The sequence below is a fragment of the Phyllobates terribilis genome, unplaced genomic scaffold (assembly GCF_046119375.1).
Source record: "Phyllobates terribilis strain yellow unplaced genomic scaffold, ASM4611937v1 Scaffold_13__5_contigs__length_258822181, whole genome shotgun sequence".
In the NCBI taxonomy this organism is placed as follows: domain Eukaryota; kingdom Metazoa; phylum Chordata; class Amphibia; order Anura; family Dendrobatidae; genus Phyllobates; species Phyllobates terribilis.
The window spans coordinates 217466688-217490358 of record NW_027362773.1 but is presented as its reverse complement, the minus strand read 5'-3'; the positions used below and the strand labels follow the sequence as shown (position 1 = coordinate 217490358).

Below are 23671 nucleotides of genomic sequence, written 5' to 3'. Positions count from 1 at the left end.
ACACGCTCTGGCAGCCATCACCAAAAATCTTAATAGGGACAGTTTGTAGGAGGAAACAGAAGTCTCAGAGCTGTAGAAGGAATAGTTCAGGATCCATTTCAGACGAAATGCCTGTAATCAACCTGATAACGCTTTTCACTTTAGTCCAGAATGGTTGTAAAACAGGACAGGACCAAAAGATATGAAGGAAATCTCCCTCGCCGGATCCACATCTCCAACACTTAGGGTCAATAGAGGTGAACATTTTTTTCAACTTAACCGAGACCCTGTACCACCTTGAAAGGAGTCTGAAATTTGCTTCCTGAAGCCGAGAACTTCTGGAAGATTTATGCGCTAAGGACAGCACCTTTTCCCTTTGTTCCATGGAGAGAGTGATACCCAAGTCCTCTTCCCATTGTGTTAAAAATCTGGGAGAAGGCTGATCCATTGGGTTAATTAGCATTGAGTGTATGGAGGAAAGTGCATGACGAATCACCCCCTTACCCGGACAAAGATTTTCAAACGTGGAAGGGGTTCGTGTATATTGAGCGTAATTTGGAAGGGAGATAATAAAGTGAAGCAGTTGAAGAGAACGCCATGTGCCCAGTGGTAAGGGATCAGTAATAGCTTGAAGTGCCTCTAAAGAAAGCCAATCATTATCTACGCCAATCTGGAAAGCCCTAAACCTTCCCTGAGAAATCCAAAATCTAAAAACAGGATCTGACAAACCAGGGGAGAAGTCCGGAGAGCCGATAATAGGAGAAAAAGGAGATGGAATGGGTAGGAGAACTTTGCGTATTCCTGGTCTGGAACACTAATTGTCGGATGAGATTTCAGTGAAGATTGGAAAAAGAAGGGTACCCAAGGGAGAGCAGCTAAAGTGGCCTCTGAAAAGCTTTGTTCTATTTGTACCCATGGCTTCGCCGAGGCATGTGTATACCAATCTATAACTCTAGACATAAGAGCAGATAAAAAGTATGTTTTTACATTCGGAAGGCCCAAGTTTCCCCGACTTTTTGGTCTACATAGAAGGGATAGCTGGAGTATAGCTGGTTTGTTAGGCCATATGAAACCTATTTGCAAGGACACAATAGATTTAAAAAAGGAGCTAGGGATTTTAATGGGAAGAGTTTAAAAGACATATAATATGCGAGGGAGGATATTCATTTTAAGAATTTCACATCTGCCAAACCAAGTAAAGTTTAGACCATTTTGACCAATCAACTTTAATGTTCTGAAGCAATGGTAAAAAATTTAGTTTGAAGATGGAATTAATATCAGGGTAGAGGAGAATGCCTAAATACTTCAGGGACTGAGATGACCAACGAAATTTGAATGAAGTCTGTAATGAGGAAACTAATTTCAAAGGGAGATTTATATTCCACGCCTCCGACTTAGTTAAGTTGATTTTAAAATTAGACAAAAATGCATATTTTTTAAATTCTAACATCAAGCTAGGGAGAGATACAATTGGGTTAGTTATGAAGAATAAAAGGTCATCTGCATAGGCTGCAATTTTGTAAGAGATATTTTGAATCTTTAGACCCATATCATCTGGGTTGGACCGGATACACCGAAGGAAGGGCTCAAGAGTGAGGATAAAGATTAGGGGGCTGAGGGGGCAGCCCAGCAGAGTGCCATTTGCAATTGGAAATCTTTCAGAGAAAACACCATTCACCCGCACACAGGCGGAGGGAGTTCTGTAAAGAGAAGCAAACCACTTTAGCATGGAGCTCTGCAACCCGAAAGATTTCAACACCTCCTCCATGAACACCCAGTTGACCCGATCAAAGGCCTTTTCGGCATCTGTGGATAAGAGCATCAACGCGGTGCCATCCAATTTGGCCCTATAAATAAGATTCAAGGTCTTGCTGGTGTTGTCCCTCGCTTCTCTACCGGGCATAAAGCCCGCCTGGTCAGAGTGAATAATGTCTCCAAGTAAGGGCGCTAGTCTAGTTGCTAGAATCTTGGTAAAGAGTTTCAAGTCTGCATTAAGTAAAGATATTGGGCAATAGCTGGAGCACTGGGCAGGGTCTTTACCTACTTTATGTATAACTGTAATGTTGGCAGATAATGCATCTTTGGGGAGCGGAGAAATCGAGCAAGCAGATATACACTGCCCAAAAAATAAAGGGAACACTTAAACAACACAATGTAACTCCGAGTCAATAACACTTCTTTGAAATCTACCGGTCCAATTATGAAGCAACACTGATTGTGAATCAATTTCTCTTGCTGTTGGGCAAATGGAACAGACAACTGGTAGAAATGATAGGCAATTAGCAAGATACCCCCTATAAAGGAGCAGTTCTGCAGGTGGGGACCACAGATCATTTCTCTGTTCTCATCCTTTTTGGCAGTTGTTTCGGTCACTTTTTCATTTTGCCATTGCTTTCACCCCTAGAGGTACAGTAGCATGAGGCAGTGTCTACAGCACAACCCACAGAAGTTGCTCTAGGTAGTGCAGTTCATCCAGGATGGCACATGAGCGCGAGCTGTGGCAAGAAAGGTAGCGGTGTCTGTCAGCACAGGGTTCAGAGCACGGAGCAGATACCAGGAGATGTGGAGGGAGCCATAGGAGGGCAACAACCCAGCAGCAGGACCGTTGCCTCCTCCTTTGTGCAAGGAGAAACAGGAGAACTGCCAGAGCCCTGCAAAATGACCTCCAGCAGGCCACAAATGTGCATGTGTCTGCACAAACGGCTAGAAACCGACTCCATGAGGATAGTATGAGGGCCCAACATCCACAAATGGGGGTTGTGCTCAGAGCCCAACACCGTGCAGGAAGCTTGGCATTGGCAACAGAACACCAGGATTGGCAAAGTCGCCACTGGCGCCCTGTGCGCTTCACAGATGAAAGCGGATTCACACTGAGCACATGTGACAGAGTCTGGAGACGCCGTGGAGAGTGATCTGCTGCATGCAACATCTTTCAGCATGACCGGTTTGGCAGTGGGTCAGTAATGGTGCGGGGTGGCATTTCTTTGGAGGGCCGCCCAGCCCTCCATGTGCTCGCCAGAGGTAGCCTGACTGCCATTAGGTACCGAGATGAGATCCTCAGACCCCTTGTGAGACCATATGCTGGTCCGGTTGGCCCTAGGTTCCTCCTAATGCAGGACAATGCCAGACCTCATGTGGCTGGAGTGTGTCAGCAGTTCCTGCAAGATGAAGGCATTAAAGCTATGGACTGGTCCTCCCATTCGCCAGACCTGAATCCGATTGAGCACATCTGGGACATCATGTCTCGCTCCATCCAGCAACGTCACGTTGCACCACAACTGTCCAGGAGTTGGTGGATGCTTTAGTCCAGGTCTGGGAGGAGATCCCACAGGAGACCATCCACAACCTCATCAGGAGCATGCCCAGGCATTGTAGGGAGGTCATACAGGCACGTGGAGGCCACACACAATACTGAGCCTCATTTTGACTTGTTTTTAGGACATTACATCAAAGTTGGATCAGCCTGTAGTGTGTTTTTCTACTTGAATTTTGGGGGTGACTCCAAATCCAGGCCTCCATTGGTTAATAAATGTGATTTCCATTGATGATTTTTGTGTGATTTTGTTGTCAGCACATTCAACTTTGTACAGAACAAAGTATTCAATGAGAATATTTAATTCATTCAGATCTACGATGTGTTATTTTAGTGTTCCCTTTATTTTTTTGAGCAGTGTATTATTGATGGCATATATGAGGGGAGAGAATAAGTAGGAGCCGAGTTTTTTGTAATAAATCAGGGGAAGACCATCGGGCCTGGGACTTTACCTGTAGGAGAATTCTTTTTTTTTTTAATTTTCTAATTATAATCACAACATAAAAGTTTCTGATAACAGACTCCATAGAACACACACAACGAAGCAAGGTAAAGCTGAAGCTGTGTACATACTTTCTGAACCACATTCAGTGGAAGCACTTGGTAAAAATCTGGTGCCTGCACAGTTTACATTTATCCAGCATACATCAAGAGTGTGTCATTTTCTAATGTACCGAAATACAGTAAAAAAAAAAAAAAAAAAAAAAAATTAAATACACTGCTCATAAGGCTTATTATTTTTCTTACACTATGGATGCTATTTACGAGATGTGTCGCAGCCTTCTATTAGAGGTGTATGTTGGGAAATGTTCTCTTAGTCATGACATAAAATATACGCAGGTAGACTTCAGGAGAACCTCCAAATGTATATCCCTGGTGCCAACAGCATACGCCAAGTCATGTTTTTTTGCCCATAGGTTTCCATTATTACGTTTTTTTTTCTTTTCAATTATGCCATCTATCAATAGGGGTTTATGTAAATGATTGTTTTTTATATCGATTTGATCACATTTTCTGTGATTTGTTTGTAGATTAGAAAAAAAAATAAAGAAAATTTCATTCTAAAAAAATCCTAAATGCCTTTAATGAGCAAGTAACATTGGTTTTGTCTAGGAAGGTAAATGCAGTGCTCAAAAAAATAAAGGGAACACTCAAATAACACATCGTAGATCTGAATGAATGAAATATTCTCATTGAATACTTTGTTCTGTACAAAGTTGAATGTGCTGACAACAAAATCACACAAAAATCATCAATGGAAATCACATTTATTAACCAATGTAGGCCTGATCCAACTTTGATGTAATGTCCTTAAAACAAGTCAAAATGAGTCTCAGTATTGTGTGTGGCCTCCACGTGCCTGTGTGACCTCCCTACAACGCCTGGGCATGCTCCTGATGAGGTTGCAGATGGTCTCCTGTGGGATCTCCTCCCAGACCTGGACTAAAGCATCCACCAACTCCTGGACAGTCTGTGGTGCAACGTGACGTTGGTGGATGGAGCGAGACATGATGTCCCAGATGTGCTCAATCGGATTCAGGTCTGGGGAACGGGCGGGCCAGTCCATAGCTTTAATGCCTTCATCTTGCAGGAACTGCTGACACACTCCAGCTACATGAGATCTGGCATTGTCCTGCATTAGGAGGAACCCAGGGCCAACCATACCAGCATATGGTCTCACAGGGGGTCTGACGATCTCATCTCGGTACCTAATGGCAGTCAGGCTACCTCTGGCGAGCACATAAATGCCACCCCACACCATTACTGACCCACTGCCAAACCGGTCATGCTGAAGGATATTGCAGGCAGCAGATCGCTCTCCACGGCGTCTCCAGACTCTGTCACATGTGCTCAGTGTGAACCTGCTTTCATCTGTGAAGAGCACAGGGCGCCAGTGGTGACTTTGCCAATCCTGGTGTTCTGTGGCAAATGCCAAGCGTCCTGCACGGTGTTGGGCTCTGAGCACAACCCCCATCTGTGGACGTCGGGCCCTCATACCACCCTCATGGAGTCGGTTTCTAACCATTTGTGCAGACACAAGCACATTTGTGGCCTGCTGGAGGTCATTTTGCAGGGCTCTGGCAGTGCTCATCCTGTTCCTCCTTGCACAAAGGCGTAGGTAGCGGTCTTGCTGCTGGGTTGTTGCCCTCCTACGGCCCCCTCCACGTTTCCTGGTGTACTGGCCTGTCTCCTGGTAGCGCCTCCAGCCTCTGGACAACCAACATTCAAAAGTGACCAAAACATCAGCCAGAAAACATTGGTACTGAGATATGGTCTGTGGTCCCCACCTGCAGAACCACTCCTTTATTTAATGTGTCTTGATAATTGCCAATAATTTCCATCTATTGTCTACTACATTTGCACAACAGCATGTGAAATTGATTGTCAATCAGTGTTGCTTCCTAAGTGGACAGTTTGATTTCACAGAAGTTTGATTTACTTGGAGTTATATTCTGTTTAAGTGTTCCCTTGATTTTTTTGAGCAGTTTAGTATACAGTTTTTCTAAAAAGTCTACACACCCCTGTTAAAATGCCAGGTCTCGTAAAAAAAATTATACCAAGAAGAATCATTTAAAAACTTTTTCTACCATTCATACGTGATTTGTATACATCCATTGGGAAACAAACAAATAATTTTGTGGGGGAAAATAAAAATAGCAAAACTAAAATAATGTGGTTGCATAAGTGTGAACACCCTCTTATAATTGGGGATGTGGTTGCGTCCAGAATTAGCCAATGCACAACTGCCAACATTTTAAGTGATTCTGATTAACACCATATAAAGTTTAGCTGCTCTAGTAGGATTTTCCTGACCTTTTCGTAGGGCATCAATGTATGATTGGCCGTGGTCCCGCACACGGCACCCCCGCTGATCAGCTATTATCGGTGCCGGCCGCCGGAAGTCCTTACCTGCTGCTGCTTGGAAGTCAAGTGGTAGTGGCCGGCGATTGTTACTGCACATCTGCCTCCTATTCAATTGAATGGGAGGCGGATGTGCAGTACCCTGCGGCGGCCACTACCACTTGACGGCCAAGCAGGCAAGGAAAGGACTTCCGGCCGGCAGCACCGATAACAGCTGATCGGCGGGGGTGCCGCGTGCGCGACCCCGGCCGATCATACATTGATGTATCAATGGGTATCAATGTCAAAGTAGTGGACAACCCCTTAAAATTTGGAACAACAGTGACATTACCTAGAACTGAACATCTCTCAAAAACTGATGAAAATACAAGATAAAAACTAGCCCAGAAGGCTGTCAAAAGACCTACTGCAACATTAAAGGAGCTGCAGGAATTTCAAACAAGTACTGGCTAGATAATGCATGTGACACGAATCTCCGGTATTCTTCATATGTCGGCCTGAGGGGTAGGGTGGAAGACAGAAGCCTTTTTTTTTTTACAAAAAAAAATACACAAGCCAGGTTATGTTTTGCCAAAATATATATCATGTCTGCCAAACACATGTGGGAAAACATGTTATGGTCTCATGAGGCCAAGAGTTGACATTTTGGCTATAATTTCAAAAAGTATCTTTGGCGCAAAGTCAACACTGCTCATCACCAAAAGAACACCATAGCCACAGTGAAGCATGGTGGAGGCAGCATTATAATTGGGGCTGTTTTTCGGCAGCTGAAATTGAGGCTTTAGTTAAGATGTGTAGGGAATAATGAACAGTTCCAAATAGTAGTCAAATTTGAAACAAAATCTTTATGCTGCTGCTCTAAAAGCTGAAGATGAAGAAGAATTTCATCTTTCAGAATGATATCGGCCCTAAGCAACCTCCAAAACAAGAAAATAACGGCTTATCCAAAAGATATAAGTTTTGAAATGGTCCAGCTAGAGTCCAGTTTTAAAATTTATTATTACATTTTCAGTTCCTCTATTGGACATAAACCTGTAATTGTTTGGTGCTTGTGCTACGTACTGCAATACTTCACATGTAGGAACTATGCACTGCCAGTGAAAAGACCTAATACTGGAGATATCAGGGGTGGTGAGGCAAGAATAGGCTGCTTTCTCTGCTGTCTACCATGTTTTTCTGACCTATTAATGGAGACACCAGCAGTACTGAGAAAAGAGACTGCTCACACTGCTGTCCTTCAGGTCTATCTAAGCTAATATTGGTGATGCAGGGGTGCTGAGATAAGAAGAGGCTGCTCACACTGCTGTCCACCATGTCTTTCTGAATGCTGAGTGGCTGCATGTACCTGGATATAGACTGTTCATAGCCCCAGAATCCCTGGGCTAGTTCAATATACAAGTGATTACCTCCCTAGCCAAAACAAATTTGATTTTCTACTTAAAGTTATTTATTCAAAATGACATTTTCTTTATTTTTTTTTTTAAAAGAAAAAAACAAAAAACAAAAACCTATTTATTGCCTTTCGCCACCAATACCACTCATTGTCTTATAATAAATAACTTTTATTTCATAAAATATAACACTTTAATTTCTCCCTGTTAAAATAACTAACAATTGTGCTGTGTGGTCTTCTTGTATGTACCATTACAAATTACTGCCTTATTACTTGCTGAATTTTTTTTTTTTTACGGCAAAGCAATAGTTATTTGTAAATGACAGCTGTCAGATATTATTTTATTCCTATGTTGCAAAAAATATACTTTTTGTTGTTTGCAACAGATCACACAGACAATGGCCGTTTAAATACAATGTAATATATTTTAGAATATAAATAAGTTATCCACTACTTTGATGTTATTGTCCAACCATTAGCATAGAACATTAATATCAGATTGGTGGAGATGCCGGGGGCCGAACCCTTTCCTATCAGTGGTCACCAGCAGCAGAATGTAAAGTGTACAGACAGATCTGCACAGCACTGCACATGGTTTAGTGGACACTGCTGATAACTGTAGTTCAGTTACTATTAAATCTAATTGATCTTTTTTTCCAATTTTAGATAAGCTCTTTATTGTGATTTATCACTAAGCTGCACCCCACGGGCTCTTTAAAAGACAGATCTATTAAGGCCACCACTTACATTAGACTAACACCGGCCAAACCCACTGATATTGGCTACTCCATTGACCAGTTTGATGTGTATTGGGGTTCCTTGGTCCTATCTCCACCGATCATGTAAAAGGGAAAGAAGGATCCAGCATGTCCGATCATGGACTCTGCTGAACGTTTTATTCTTGGTGAGCTGCGTGCTCCTGCTCATGGAGGAGTCGAGAGCTGTCGTTCGAACAATTGTCTGAACCATAGTACGGCTGACAGACACCTTTTGTGTATGAGGAGCATTCCACTATGTGCACACACAGTAGACTTGACATTTTTGTAATTGAAAAATGTTACTATACTTTAGGGATGTTTCTGTATCATGTATCTAAATAAAACTGTCAAGGTCACATCTCGAACATATTTAAGAATACTGAATTCCATAGAGAGAAGCTTTTCAAGGTTGAATTTTTTTAAACAAATTGCCGGGTTTATGGAGGACATCCTTAGAAAAGGTACAGTAACGCATATAAAATTCATGTAGGGTCATTTATCTAATATAAGCTATATAGGAATTAAATATCCCAAAGAGAATCTTACCTCTCAAACTTAATTGGCATTTGAACAGTGTCATGATTTTCCTCATCGTCATTCTCAGTCTTTAGGGTGTCTTGAATACTGACATTTAGGGATACTTTCTTGGCTTCTTGAGACAATTGGCAGCTCTCATAAAATGAAGTCATTTCAAATACTTCACTAAGCAAGAAGAACAATGACACATTTCAAACATATTCATATTCATTTTTGTTAGTAGCCAATATACCACTAAACAAGGAAATGTATACAGCATGAATCTCTAGACATTAACCCCTTACAAACAAGACCTAGTTTGGGCCTTAAAATGGGTTGTCCACTACTTGGACAACCTTTCTTCAATTACTATGTTCCCCCGAAGTAAAATAATAACTATATTCACCAAAGGTGCCAGCATTGGCTGTGCCGATGCTCGCATGACATTGTTATCATTGTTATGCTACGTGACCCTTGCAGCCAATAAGCGACAGTTTCACTCTCCTCTCCTTCGGGCAAATCTGACATCCAGAGGAAGTCAGAGAGCAGACTCAGTTCTCACTTCCCCGGATGTTGGATTTATCTGAAGGAGGGGAGAGTGAAGCCAGCACTGATTGTTTGCAGGGCTCACATGCCATAACAATGTCATGTGAGCCTTGGGACAGCCGATGACGGCACCACTGGAATTAGTGATTGAGGAAGGGCTGTCAGTGTAGTGGCATGAAGACTATTATGCCCAACCTTTGACAGGTTATAATAGAATTTAGAACAATGCATTTGTGAACATGTCATGTCCCAAAACACTATTAACCTTCAAAAATAGGGTTTAAACTGCAGGTTAATAGCGTTCTAAAGCTTTGTGGCTGCCGGAAGCTTAGGCTTAGAGTCATAGAGGCGCGGCTTCAGCCACCGCTCAGCTCAGTATTGCCAGCTGCAGCTGTAACCATGCCCCCAGAACTGACTGACAGCTGGCTCAGCACTGATGCAAAGTATCCACAGGCTGTCAGTCAGTGCCAAAACCTGGCTACTGTGGTTACTTTAGGTCCCATGCACTTGGATAGGGACTACAGCAGTTGAGAACATTTATATTTATAAAACCCAGAAACCCCTTTAAAAATTCTTTACAAGCAAAACAACATTCTTACCAAATATCCAATGTTGACTGTGTTGCATGGAGTTTTCTACCCAGAGGAGACTCAAGTTGATCTCGTATCATCTGGCACAGGCAATATTTAGTATTGGTGTAATGATTGTTATACATAACTGCCTGCTTAGACAAAAAAAATATGATTTATGACATAAAACAATAGTACAATCAGTAAAAGATTAAAGAAGTATTTAAGTAAATCACGATTTATTATCATGTTCAAAACTACCTGAAGTAATTGCCTATTCACTGCTAACTATAGTTGAGGCCAGAAAGCCCTTTTTCTGATGCAAAGCTCCAAATTATCAGCACAGATACAGATTTAATGTTCTCCATTTAAATTACGTTTATGCCTGTGCTTGGAAATATGGCAAAACAATCAATGTGCTCAGTGGTCTCGATTCACATGTATTGGCATGACTGATGAGTACAGTGAATGGTTGCAGTGGCAGTTAGAACTGCAGTTGTGACATTACCACTGCAGCCCATCTACAATGTAGCAATGATGATTACATCATTTTTAGCTAGTTAAAGCCTGTGGCGGGAAAAAAAAGGTCAAAACAGAAATCCTGATTGGACTTCCAGGAGGCGGTTCTTGGAAATGGCTGCATTTTAACAGAGCTCCTGCTCCACAGAAATTATAAAATTTAATCTGCCTCACTACTTCTGACCTTGACATTATAAAAATTTATTTTTGATTTGATCATAAAAATTGTCTGTAAAGTCCTGGAAACGATTCTGGACCCTAAGGCTTTGTTCACACATTGCGCTTTTTTTTCTGAAGCAAAACCTGATCTCTTGGCAGGAATGAAGCTGCGTCAAAAATGCACCTTTTGGTGTGTTTTTCAGGATCTGAAAGTTCAGCTTTGCTTCCACCACAGAAGCATGAACACAGGTTCATAAATGCAATAAATGCAAGACATTATGTGAAACCATATTAACCACAATTTCAGATGTAACAGTGTGTGGGGGGGGGGGTGAATTGTTCAGGAATAGTTCACCTAAGGCACTGGCAGTGCATTGAGTTTGTAGGACAATATTTATTTTCACACTATGGTCTGCCATTCAGTTGCTAAGGGCATTGTTCAATTTCACCCCCCTCCGGGCCACATGTACTGTGGGTACAGAAAGTATTCAGACCCCTTTAAATTTTTCACTCTTTGTTTCATTGTAGCCATTTGGTAAATTCTAAAAAGTTAATCTTTTTCTCATTAAAGTACACTCTGCACCCCATCTTGACTGAAAAACAACCCCAGAAATGTAGACATTTTTGCAAATTTATTAAAAAAGAAAAACTGAAATATCACATGGTCATAAGTATTTAGACCCTTTGCTCAGACAGTCATATTTAAGTCACATGCTGTCCATTTCCTTTGGGACCACCATAAGTCTTCCTAGACCTGGCTGTCCAGCCAAACTGAGCAGTCGTGGGAGAAGAGCCGTCGTAAGAGAGGTAAAGAAGAACCCTAAGATCACTGTGGCTGAGCTCCAGAGATGCAGTAGGGAGATGGGAGAAAGTTCCACAAAGGCAACTAGCGAAAGAGTTCCGTACCCACTGTATGTACGTACACATATATATATATATATATATATATACACACATATATATATATATGTATACACTTACACACACACACACACAGTGTCCCACTTGTTGTTGATTCTTACCAAAAAAATTAGAATTTTATATCTTTATGTTTGAAGTCAGAAATGTGGCAAACGGTAGAAAAGTTCAAGGGGGCCAAATACTTTCACAAGGCACTGTATACATACATATATAATTATATATATATATATATATATATATATATATATATACACATACACACACATACATACACACAGGGTGGTCCAAAAGTAGGTGGACAGATAGTGTAATAGGGTTATGAAGGGGGAGATTTATGAAACATGGTGTTAAGTGAAACTGGCTCAGTTGCCCTTAGCAACCAATCAGATTTCACTATTCATTCCTCACAGACTCTTTGGAAAATGAAAGGTGGAATCTGATTGGTTGCTAAGGGCAACTGAGCCAGTTTCACAGATCTAGTTTTCACAGATAGATCTCCCCCAAATCTGTTTTCTTTTCAGATAATTCAGATAACACATAATGGCAAATAATTTAAATACAGATAAAAGAAAATGGATTTTAACAGAGTATTGGAAATCTCAAAATGCTGAAACCGTTAGAGCAAATTGGTTTGAAACATTTGGTACTCAAGCCCCAAAGAGACAAACCATTTACCACATACGTGACAAATTCAATGCCACTGGTTCAATCCTTAATGCTCCAAAATCTGGTCGACCCAAAACAGTCTGTACAGAAGATAATAAACAACTTGTTGCTGAAATATTTGTTCAGAGTCCAAAAAAGTCCACCAGAAGAGCCTCTTTTGAATTGGGAATTTCACGAGCTTCTATCATGCGAATCCTGAAATCTATTGGGTGGAAAGCTTATCGTCCACGTCTAATTCATGGTTTATTGGAGGATGATCCAGACAGGCGGCTGCAATTTAGTGAGATTATGCTTAACGAAATTGAAGAAAATCCAGTAATTTTAGATAACATTATGTGGAGTGATGAAGCTTCTTTTAAATTAGCCGGCCATATTAATAGACATAATTGTATTTACTGGTATAATGAGAACATGCATTTAACATTAGAGCAACAACTAAATGAGCCTGGTGTCAATGTTTGGGGTAGTATCTCAAGTTTTGGTGTTTTAGGACCAATATTTTTTGATGGAACAGTCAGGAGATAAGGATCTCGAAATTCTAATGAATCAAGTTCCCCAGTTACAGCAACAGCCTAATTCAAATGTTATTATTTTCTGCCACCTACTTTTGGACCACCCTGTATATACATATACACACACACATACATACATATGCACACTGCTCAAAAAAATAAAGGGAACACTCAAATAACACATCCTAGATCTGAATGAATGAAATATTCTCATTGAATACTTTGTTCGGTACAAAGTTGAAAGTGCTGACAACAAAATCACACAAAAATCATCAATGAAAATCAAATGTATTAACCAATGGAGGCCTGGATTAGGAGTCACCCCCAAAATTAAAGTGGAAAAACACACTACAGGCTGATCCAACTTTGATGTAATGTCCTTAAAACAAGTCAAAATGAGGCTCAGTATTGTGTGTGGCCTCCACGTGCCTCTATGACCTCCCTACAACGCCTGGGCATGCTCCTGATGAGGTTGCGGATGGTCTCCTGTGGGATCTCCTCCCAGACCTGGACTAAAGCATCCACCAACTCCTGGACAGTCTGTGTGCAATGCGACATTGGTGGATGGAGCGAGACATGATGTCCCAGATGTGCTCAATCGGATTCAGGTCTGGGGAAGGGGCGGGCCAGTCCATAGCTTTAATGCCTTCATCTTGCAGGAACTGCTGACACACTCCAGCCACATGAGGTCTGAATACTTATGACCATGTGATATTTCAGTTTTTCTTTTTTAATAAATTTGCAAAAAAATTCTACATTTCTGTTTTTTTTTCAGTCAAGAGTGTACTTTAATGAGAAAAAAAAATTAACTTTTTAGAATTTACCAAAAGGCTGCAATGAAACAGAGTGAAAAATTTAAAGTGGTCTGAATACTTTCTGTACCCACTGTATTGTTCAATCTAACACCTAGCTCAGCCAATGTTTGCTGCGTACACATTACTAATTTAATTAAACTGTTCTAATCCAAGCTGCCATCTCAGGTGACCTGGACAAGATGGCAAAATCACAAAAATAAATGCGTTACACATACTGTTCTACTTGCGTTTTTTCACTAAAAACGCAGCAAAACCTGATAGCTATGTTCACACTAGGCGTTTTTTCACTATACATTACTTTCAATGGGTGAAAAACGCTGAAAAAACGCTAACAAGTGACATGCTCTATTCTGCAAAAACATGCAAAGCACAAAATACTGATCAAACAAAAACAAAGGTGTGTGCATGAGATTTCTGAAATCTCAGACTTTGCTGGTACTGTAAAATACAGCTGAAAATTTACATAAAAAACGCATAAAAACGCATCAAAAACGCAATGTGTGAACATAGCCTTAGAGATCACCACCCTTGTTGTTGGGTAATAAATGTGGCATCTGCACTCCCTGCAAGTTACTTATCTTACTCCTGCCCCCCTCCCAGCTTCACTCCTCTGGAGACCATCAGCACGTGACTTGAAAGAAAACACGATGCCCCCCATAGTACCTAAAGATATGTGCACATAAAATCTTATTCAGGCAGATCTGCTCAGTAACCTCGGCCTGGGACAGCTCATAGAGTCCCACGGCTTTCAGTATCATCTCTATGCTGACGACATACAGATTTATCTCTCTGGACCCGATATCACCTCCTTACTAATCAGAATCCCACAATGTCTGTCCGCTATCTCATCTTTCTTCTCTGCTAGATTTCTAAAACATTACATAGATAAAACTGAATTCATCATCTTTCCCCCATGCCACTCAGCCCCCCATCTGACCTATCCATCAAAATCAATGGGTGTCCACTTTTCCCAGTCCCACAAGCTCGCTGCCTCGGGGTAACCCTAGACTCTGATCTCTGCTTCAAACCACATATCCAAGCCCTTTCCACTTCCTGCCGACTCCAACTCAAAAACATCTCCCGGATCCGCACATTCCTCAACCACAAATCTGCAAAAACACTAGTGCACGCCCTCATCATCTACCGCCTCGACTACTGCAACCTCCGGCTCTGTGGCCTCTGCTGCCCGACTAATCCATCTGTCCCCCCACTATTCCCCTGCCTCTCCTCTCTGTCAAGTGCTTCACTGGCTCCCCATTGCCCAGAGACTCCAGTTCAAAACCCTAACCATGGCATACAAAGCCATTCACACCCGGTCTCCTCCATACATCTGTGACCTAGTCTCCCACTACATACCCGCATGCAACCTACGATCCTCACAAGATCTCCTTCCCTACTCCCCTCTTATCTCCTCTTCCCACAATCGCATACAAGATTTCTCCTGTGCATCCCCCCAATTCTGGAACTTTCTACCCCAAAGCATCAGAGACTCTTGCCTACTGTGGAAACATGCAAAAGGAACCTGTAGACTCACATCTTCCGACAAGGCTACAACCTGCAGTAACCATTGCTCCACCACACTGCTGCACGACCAGCTCTACCCTCACCTACTGTATCCTCACCCATCCCTTGTAGACTGTGAGCCTTCGTGGGCAGGGTTCTCTCTCCTCCTGTACCAGTTGGCTGTTGCATTTTTTTGTTCAAGATTTTTGTAATTGTTTTTGCTATGTATACCCCATTTTTTCACATGCAAAGCGCCATGGAATAAATGGCGCTATAATAATAAATAATAATAACCTGCACTAAAAAAAAATAAAAAATAAATAAAAATAATAAAAAAATAAACCTATCCACAGAAATGTAAAAAAACAACTGGCTTTGCATATGTTTAGTGTTTTGAACGCTTTTTAACCGTTTCAGGTTTCCAAAGCCGCAAAGTTGTTAAAAGAACTGACATGGCCATTCACTAGGCTAATTATTTTATACATACAAGAACTGCAGGCGGGAATTCTGGTAAAAAAGAATTTAAAACTACCGAAAAGATGCCAATAAAAGACACAGTTTTTTGGAAATGTCTTCTGCTTGAAAAACATGTTGGATTCACTCGAGCTGGAGACACATTGTCTGCACATATCCTTAGCTCGTTTATTCTAGCCGTTGATCCCTCTGACCTACCTGCACAAGCAGAAGTTTGGCAGGGGAGCTGACAACACATAACCACTTGTAAACCCTCACCATCAACCCTTCATGTAGCCACACATCAAAACCAGGCTGCACATCAGTAAATTTGCTACACTACTCATCTTGGTCAACAACAATGGGAAAAACATAACCCTAAATCGGCATTGTAGTCTGCTATTTGCATTATCACCACTAGACAGGCTGCTGCACTACTTACCTGTTTTAAGTCTCTACCTAAAGCAGGGATGTCAAACTCAAACACACAAAGGGCCAAAATGAAAAACGTGGACAAAGTCGCGGGTCAACCAGTATACAGTATAATGGACCCCACACAGTCCTCCATACAGTATAATAGCCCCACATAGTCCTCCATACAGTATACTGGGCCCCACAAGTTCTCCATGCAGAATAATGACCCTGTATAGGGGTGGTGGTTCTGGTGTCGCGGGCCAAATATAATCACCATGTGGGCCAGATTAGGCATACGGGCCAGAGTTTGATACACATGGCCTAAAGAAACACTAAAAGGGAAAATATGATGTCTGCCTTGAAAAGAATGGGGGTAAACCAATTTTACAAGTTGTGTTCCACACCAAGCGGTCCCATCTAACATGAATCTTCATTTCTGTACTGTCCCTGGATGGATAGCTTATTTGCAGTCTTTGGACAATAACTCCTATACTGTCTGGTGCAAGTTAGTTCCAATCTCCAATATCCTTACCTAAAGTGACAAGCTCATTATCCACACCATGGAATTACTACCCTCACTTGCAGAAACTTAGGAGATTGACTCTTATATTTGTCCCTCTCTGGTATGAACAGATTCAGACTTAAATTGGCCTACTGATATAGTTAAGAAAGGAAGTCCATCCAAGTCAATCAATCTTTCACAACACCTCCAAGAACCTCTGCAAGTAAGCTCAGAAAGCCCCATCCAGCTTCAACAGCTTAGCTCTCTGCAAGTTTTTGACTGGGGAAAACTTTGACCCATTTCTTCCTTTGAGAGTCCCAACTCTCCAGTAATGGAAGGCAATCCATCAGGCACTTTTGTGGTGCAGGAGGTGACTAGACTGGTTATGCAGCTATTAGACAAACGCCTTGTCCTTTTTAAACACTTCTATAGATATGGCTTAAACTCAGATCAGCAACAACTCTCAAGAGATCACACAATTGGAGACCCGTGCAGTTGAAATAGAATCTACTCTATTAGTGAAGATTGACTGTTCTCCCAGAAAATCTCCTCTAAATCGGTTTTGGAGAATCTAGATGACCTGGAGAGCAGATGCAGGAGAGACCATCTCGGATTCCTAGGGATCCCAGAAAACTATTTGTTGCCAGGGTGATACCAGCCGCCCTGAGCCTTAATCACCCTATATTTGTCACTGAAAAGATGCACTGAGTAGGTCCAGATCATGGAGATGCACAAGCTCACCATTAGCATCATCAAGTACTGGAGGTACAGGGCCACAAAATTCTAATCTTCCATAACAACTCGATATCAGTTACACAGCAGAGATGAGCCTTTGCCTCCTTCTGCATGAGCTAAAAGTCATAGATTCTAGCTGATCTAACCAGCTAAACTCATTGTCAACACTGACAACAAAACTTCCTTCTTAGATGACCTTGCCGAAGCTAGCCAAAGGCTTAGAACTCCAGATCCGTGATCCAACGTAATTGGAGTGGATGTGGCGCTACTGCCTTCTTGCTTACCTTTCCCGAAAACCATTTTTTTATGTCCCTATTGGTACTGTAGTATTTTATGCACTCTATAGTTTGGCAGTGTCACATTACATTATATTTAACTTTTTGTGTTTTTTTTTCTAGCCCATCTATCCATACTCTGATTCAAGGAATCAACCTGACAGATTTTTCAACAATTTCAGTGGTTTTCCTTGCTCACTGGGACAGGAAGGGACCACTGCAACACTGACTCATATGGCTTCCAATACGGGAGCAAAGATGACTCTTACACAACACCACCACCGATTAAAAGTCATTTTATGGAATGTGGCAGGCCTCTATATTCTATTAACACAGAAAAAAAGTGGGCCCATCTCAAACGGCTCATCTGAAGACAGACTTAGTCTTCCATCCATTCAGAAAAGCAGGATCTGGGTGTATCGCTACTACTTGGCATCTTCTCCAGATTTTCAAAAGTACTTGCAAATCCAAAAGAGGTAACTTCATAGATGATATTATAGCCCATGTGGATGATTTGCCCTTTCTATGGGCTATATCAAGGGCAGTGATACGCGATCATTGAGAAAACTTATTCTATCTACAAAAAAAGAAAAGCTTACAAAACTTTCAAACGCTTCATAATTCGTTAGATTAGTTATGTGCGAGCGAGCGAGCGAGCTCGGGTAACGTGTTATCCGACCATCTTGGGTGTGCTCGGATAATATGTTTGAGTCCCTGATGCTGCATGTTTTGCGGTAGTAGACTGCCACAACACATGGGGGAATTGACTTTTTGTTAGAACTGGACTTCAATTTCCTATCTGGGCACAATGACCACTAGATTGCCTGCAAGTCTATTTAGACAAATATTACTTATATGTAAGTTTCCTCTAACTTTTATGGGCAGGGTCAACCTCTTAAAAATAATAGAGGTTCGGAAAAGTTTGAGCGTCCTACAGACACATACTTTGTATTTCATCCCAAAGATGAACTGAGAATTTATAATAACCTTTTTCTTTATTGCACATATGTCTGGAAAAATAAATATTAAGATTTGAGAGTCCTCAGTGGTTGATGCCTTTTAATGGCTAACTGAAAAGATGGTAACAAGTTGCAAGCTTTCGAGACTACTCAGGCTTCTTCAGGCATAGTATAACACAATCTGATTAGTCACATATTCATACACAACAGGGCACAAGAATAACGCAATAGATGAGAAAAGTGACGTGAAGCAAAACTGTTAGTATGGGAGAGGGGAGTAAGAGTTGCAGGTAAGATAGACATAGGATAAGAAGTGTGAAAGTTTTATTGTCCTGTGATTGAAGTCTGGTCAATGGTTGTGATGCCACCACAGGTCTGAGGAGCATATTCCTTAGTTGATGTAGAATGACATAAATCCATGCAACACATTCATTCCTGCACTGGAGTGTGTCAAAGATCTGGAAATTTCCAGACCCCCACTTCGTTTTAGCCAGCCCCCAAAATTTAAAAATCATTATTGTCAGAGGCTCCCTATCCTCTCCACCAGCTACGGAAACCTTTCACTGCAAAAAGAAAAAAAAAAGTGTAAAACCTGTCCATTTATAATAACCACGGACAAGATAAAGATCCCCAACTCACATCAGGACCACAAGATCCCAGGTACTTTCAGCTGCCTCACATCTAATATAGTGTACTTAATTATATATACCAAAAGTCCAGCTTGGGGTCTGTATATTGGGGAGATAGGGCAAAAACTTAGAACAAGAATGAATTCTCATCGCCACACAATAAAAGAAAAGAGAATAGATCGGCCTGTGGCCAAACATTTTGATATTTTTGATCACAGCATTATGGATATGAAGTTACTGGTATTAAAAGGTAACTTCAAATCTCAGAGAGACAGAAGAGTTTGGGAATACAAACTTATGACAACCTTTGACACACTCAGTGCAGGAATGAATGTGTCGCATGGATTTAGGTCATTCTACATCAACTAAGGAATGTGCTCCTCAGACCTCAGGGGACATCACAATCATCGACCAGACCTCAACCACAGGACAATAAAACTTTCACACTCCTTATCCGAGAACTGTTCCAATATTTACTGCCACTCTGTCTCCCATACTAATAGATGAGACAAGTGAGGTGAAGCAGAACTATCGCATTATTCTTGTGCCCTGTTCTGTATAAATATGTGACTCTTCAGATAATGTGTTATTCTATACCTGATGACGAGGCCTGAGTAGTCTTGGAAGCTTGCAATTTGTTACCATCTTTACAGTTAGCCATTAAAAGTTATCAACCACTGAGGACTCTCAAATCTTAATATTTTTCTATTTACTGGCTAACACGGTACAAAGATATGTATTTTTCCTGGAAAAATAAAGAGCTCAAACATCCCCTACATGATACTTCAAACAAATACATTTGCACGATTGAACTATCCCAATAACTGTGCATTAAGGCTGGAGCTATGCAGTGACTTTAGCCATAACATAAATCACAAGGTCAAAGATCGCCATGTGTCCTGCTATATCACAGTGTTATGCAGGTGAATGGAGTCCCATTACAACCCCCAAGGATGCCATGACAAGCAAGTTACAAAAGGTGAAAGCTAGCTTGATTTTTTTCACTAGCAATATGTGGTAATGTAGCAGATGCATATAGTAATTTTGGCCAAGAAACCTGTGTCGCAGCCAAAGCCGCCATCTAGCCTGAGCCTAAATCTGGTAACTCAGTTGAGAATAATAAAGGAATGTACATAAAACTCTACATATCCCACGGCTACCAAATTGAGGCAATCTTTGTCCCCATCATTATTACTGATGAACTTACTGCACACAAACTGTGCTACCCTTCCACCATCTGTAAAAGAAAACCCTTTACCCATGTCCACCTGAAAAGCCTGGCATAAGATTTGTTATTCTAAATGCGGTCATCCCACCCAATTCCTGCAAATTACCCTAATGGGTAACCCCACCTTCCACAATGGTCAACTAAACTACATTTTTTGAGCTTTGAACACTGCACTTCAACGCATTTGACGCCAACCAACCAACCAACACAAAGGGCCAGATTTCTTTTTTTTCCCTACATATACTTACACAGTTCCTTGGATTACAAAGATGTAAATACTGGTCTTCCTTCTAAACATAAGCAAGTTTTCACTAAAAACCTTCCCTTCTGCTCACTATATGGATATGGTCTAGAAAATTTTTCACAGGTGATATATTTCACCATCATGAGGATATGAAATGGACATTTACGTCTCAGATTCACTCCGGTGTGGGGAGCCACAGACAGACATTGCTTAAGCTCTTGTGAGATACTCCAACCTTTTTGGTCTATAATCAGAGATTTCATCCAAATCCACTTGACAAAATTTGTACGTAGATCTATGGGGCATATTTAGTTGCGTGGACAGAGGAAAACATCTGTTTGACTGGGGAACCAAACCATTCCAATGCAGAAGCTAGCTGAACACATCTCTGAGCATTCTATCAGCAATACGAACAGTCAATACTAATTAAATCTGGGCCCATGGTGGTTCTGAGACAAAAAAAAGAAAAAGAAAAGACACTTGCCGACCAGATCGCAGACGCCCATGCACACTGCTTTTTTTTTTTTAGCTCTTTCTGCCACTCAGGCCTGATTTCAATAAAAAAAACAGCCCCAATGACATGGTTATTCTCTATAGGAACATTAGTCTTTAAGCACAATTCCACATTATCAAAAGAAGATCTAGGAAAAACACTTACATATCTAATGTAATCACGCATGATGTCTTCTTGAGGTAAGGAGCCCTCTCTTCTGAAAATAGAAGGATTCCACATAGCTGCTCGTGCCACCATAACAGATGATGCAGCTGTGACAGATCTAAAAGCTTCTAGGTCTTGGAACTCTCGTATAAGTTCCTGTGAACCTCCACTTAAAAGAAATAGGTGTCGTTACATTTAAGTATAATTATGAAACAAACCCCCAAATTTTGCAAAACACATTATTATAATTATAAACAATTTACTCAATACATTTTCACACCACAAGTGACGACAGCTGTGATTTCACTGCACCTCTGCAGGCAAATAGTAGCTGTACTACCAACTGCCCGAGGATCAACAATAGGGTGGGTGTACGGCAAAGGAATTTCCAAAGGCATGTTGTGTTTTAAAAAGGTTGTCCACTACTTTTACATTAATGCCCTATCCTTAGGATAGCTCATCAATGTATAATAGGACAGGATTCAACACTCTGCACCCAGCCGATCAGGTGTTATCAGCAGCGGCCGGCAGTACTTGCTGGCGGAGCTGGCAGTCTACTTGTATTGGCAGCTGCGGGGTACTACACATCCGCCTCCTAATCATATCAATAGTAGGCGGATGTGCAGTAACAAGCCTCAGCCAGTACAAGTAGACGGCCAGCTTCGCAAGTACTTCTGCCATTGGTCACTGGTTTCCTACTTTGTTGAAGGGTCTTTATAACCTTCTCCGAGAGACCTCTAGACTTTAGGACCTTGGCCTCTGAAACCAGACTGCCAGATTTAGCCACTGAGGGTCTGGGTGGAAGAGCGGACCCTGGGAGAGAAGGTCATTGACCTGTGGTAGTATGATTGGACCGTCTAGGCAGAGTTCTGAGATTGCTCCGAACCAGGACCTTTTGGGCCACAGAGGGGCCACCAGTATTGTAGTCACTCTGTCTAGCCGAATCTTCTGGATAGTTCTTGACAGGAGAGGGATTGGAGGGAATGCATACGCTAGTCTGAAGTGCCATGGATGTGCGAATGTGTTTAACGCCAGGGCATAGTCTCTGCGGTCTAGAGAGAAGAAGGAAGGCACCTTTGCATTTATTCGATAGGCGAAGAGATCTATCTTGGGGAGACCCCATTTTGATACTAGGAACTGAAATACATCTTGATTCAGGCTCCATTCTCCTGGATGGATGTCTTTCCTGCTCAGGAAGTCTGCTTGACTATTGTCTGAACCTCGCAGGTGAATTGCAGATGGAGACAGGTGTTGTTCTGCCCAGGAGAATATTCGGCCAGCGACTAATTTCAGGCTGTCCACCTTCGGCCCCCTTGATGTCAAAGGAAGGCAACAGTGGTCATATTGTCTGAGGGCACTCTGACGTGTGCCCCCTGAATCAGGTTGACTAGAGTGTCTCCTCCACTGCCTTCAGCTCCCTGAAGTTGGAGGACCGGATACTGATCTCCTGACTCCATCTGTCCTGGAACGGAGTCTGTGCCACCATAGCCCCCCAACCTCGAGTGCTGGCGTCTGTGGTAATTGTAATTATAGGATCCCGACTCCAAGTGATCCCTTTCTGAAGATTTTTGGGGTTCAGCCACCAGGAGAGCGAAGCCTTTACCCGACCTGGAGTCCTCATTCTTTTGTTCAGTGAATCTTGACGTTTGTTCCAGGAATTAAGAATGTGTTCCTGAAGGAGTCTCGAGTAAACTTGAGCCCAGGCCACTAACTGAATACAGGCCGTCATCGATCCCAAAAAAAGGACATTGGTAGATAATGGGTTAATAGTAATAGTGCAGCAATAATAAAATGGTAATAATCATTTGAGAGGCCTAGTCACAGTAAGTTAGTAAGTTAGTGTAGTGTTAGTGTAGGGAGTACAATTTTGGAAAAAAAGTTGGACTTCATGGACACTAGATCTTTATTCAACCTACATTACTATGTTACTATGTAAATCTGCATATAAAGAGGAATGTTCTCATTGACTGACAGAAGTGAAAATTTGAAACACACACTATCAGTATATAATGGACCTTTACATTTTTTGGAATGGTTAAGTATTAACCACTTGCAGATTGCTAAAGTCCATTTACACTGCATGATTAAAAACTTGTTCATCAGGTGAAATGGTATTATGACTGCACAAAATATCATCATTATTGTCAACACACTGTCCAGCGCTGGTGAGAACAACGCAGCCTATGCACACTGAACGATCTTTTACCTATGTACAAAGGCTATTAAACCACCCGGTGGCAAAAACTGGCCCTGGGCAAGAACTTTATATGGGACCTTTGCAGTCCAATAATTCAATGATATGGTCACCCCTGAAACCACCACCACAAACAAGTAGCTGATTGACGATCATTTACTAAACACCGGATAGTTGGTGTAAACGGATCTTTACATGACTTTCTCTTACTTACTTGGCAATAATGGGAACTGATACAGCCTCAGATACTGCCTTGATGAAATCACAGTGGATAGGATGCTGTGGTCTCTCTTCTTTCTTCCTTTAAGTAAACAGAAAAGAAAAAGTTTTCTATGAAAAGTAAATAGGA

General features: G+C 41.6%; 1 protein-coding gene across 2 annotated transcripts in view; it reads right to left on the bottom strand.

Annotated features, from left to right (window-relative positions):
• DUS2 (dihydrouridine synthase 2) overlaps positions 1-23671 on the bottom strand; it is a 140752-nt gene that overhangs the window by 35195 nt on the left and 81886 nt on the right. For both annotated transcript variants that reach the window (XM_073659297.1, XM_073659298.1), the window contains exons 10-13: positions 23537-23623; positions 21129-21297; positions 9967-10088; positions 8852-9007 (exon numbers count right to left, since the gene is read on the bottom strand). In XM_073659297.1, the coding sequence (XP_073515398.1) occupies positions 8852-9007; positions 9967-10088; positions 21129-21297; positions 23537-23623 (534 nt within the window). The remainder of the gene's footprint in view (positions 1-8851; positions 9008-9966; positions 10089-21128; positions 21298-23536; positions 23624-23671) is intronic.